The sequence below is a fragment of the Austrofundulus limnaeus genome, unplaced genomic scaffold (genome assembly GCF_001266775.1).
Source record: "Austrofundulus limnaeus strain Quisiro unplaced genomic scaffold, Austrofundulus_limnaeus-1.0 Scaffold3455, whole genome shotgun sequence".
Lineage (NCBI taxonomy): Eukaryota > Metazoa > Chordata > Actinopteri > Cyprinodontiformes > Rivulidae > Austrofundulus > Austrofundulus limnaeus.
Window position 1 is genome coordinate 5,177 of NW_013955857.1, and position 751 is coordinate 5,927.

General features: G+C 49.3%; 1 protein-coding gene across 1 annotated transcript; it reads left to right on the forward strand.

The window, feature by feature from the left end:
- Positions 1 to 51: 51 nt before the first annotated feature.
- Positions 52 to 574, forward strand: LOC106511882 (ubiquitin carboxyl-terminal hydrolase 11; the record flags this gene model as incomplete). The annotated part of the gene is given in 3 exon segments (XM_014000607.1): positions 52 to 113; positions 220 to 319; positions 401 to 574. Coding segments are annotated over 3 exon segments (336 nt in total), but the record flags the coding sequence as incomplete, so codon positions are not given.
- Between the last annotated feature and the right edge of the window lie 177 nt (positions 575 to 751).

Genomic DNA, 751 nt, shown 5'->3' on the forward strand with positions numbered 1-751 from the left:
GTGTGTGTGTGTGTGTGTGTGTGTGTGTGTGTGTGTGTGTGTGTGTGTCAGACGGTGATCATGGAGATGAGGAATGCTGACGGCACCTGGCCCAGCTCCAGACCTCAGATCATGTAAGAACGGTCTCAGATCATGTGTTACATGTAGATTTGTGTCTCCAGGAGGAGGTTCTAACAGGAAGTCGGCAGATTTAAGTTCTTGACCTTCTCGTTTCATCAGGAGGAACTCTGTGGAGGACCAGGACTCGTACCGAGGTCAGCCGGGGGTCTGCGGCCTCACCAACCTGGGCAACACCTGCTTCATGAACTCCGCCCTGCAGGTCTGAGAACCAGAAAGACCCGATGGAACAGGTTTTTGTGTTTGTGGTTCTGGTCCTGACACCTCCTCCTGGTCTCTGCAGTGTCTGAGCAACACTCCTCCTCTGACCGAGTACTTCCTGCAGAGCTCCTACCTGGAGGAGCTGAACTTCACCAACCCTCTGGGCATGAAGGGCGAGATCGCCGAGGCCTACGCCGACGTCATCAAGCAGATGTGGTCCGGACGCCATTACTCCGTGGTGCCGCGGGTCTTCAAGGTGACGCTTTGAAACTGATGGGTCGTTGTTTACGAATGTTACACCTGAACAACAAACATTGTTTGTTTGTTCGTTTGGTTATTAATTCATTTATTTACCTGCTTGTTTGTTCGTTTTGTTTATTTAGTTATTAATTCATTTATTTACCTGCTTGTTTGTTCGTTTTGTTTATTTAGT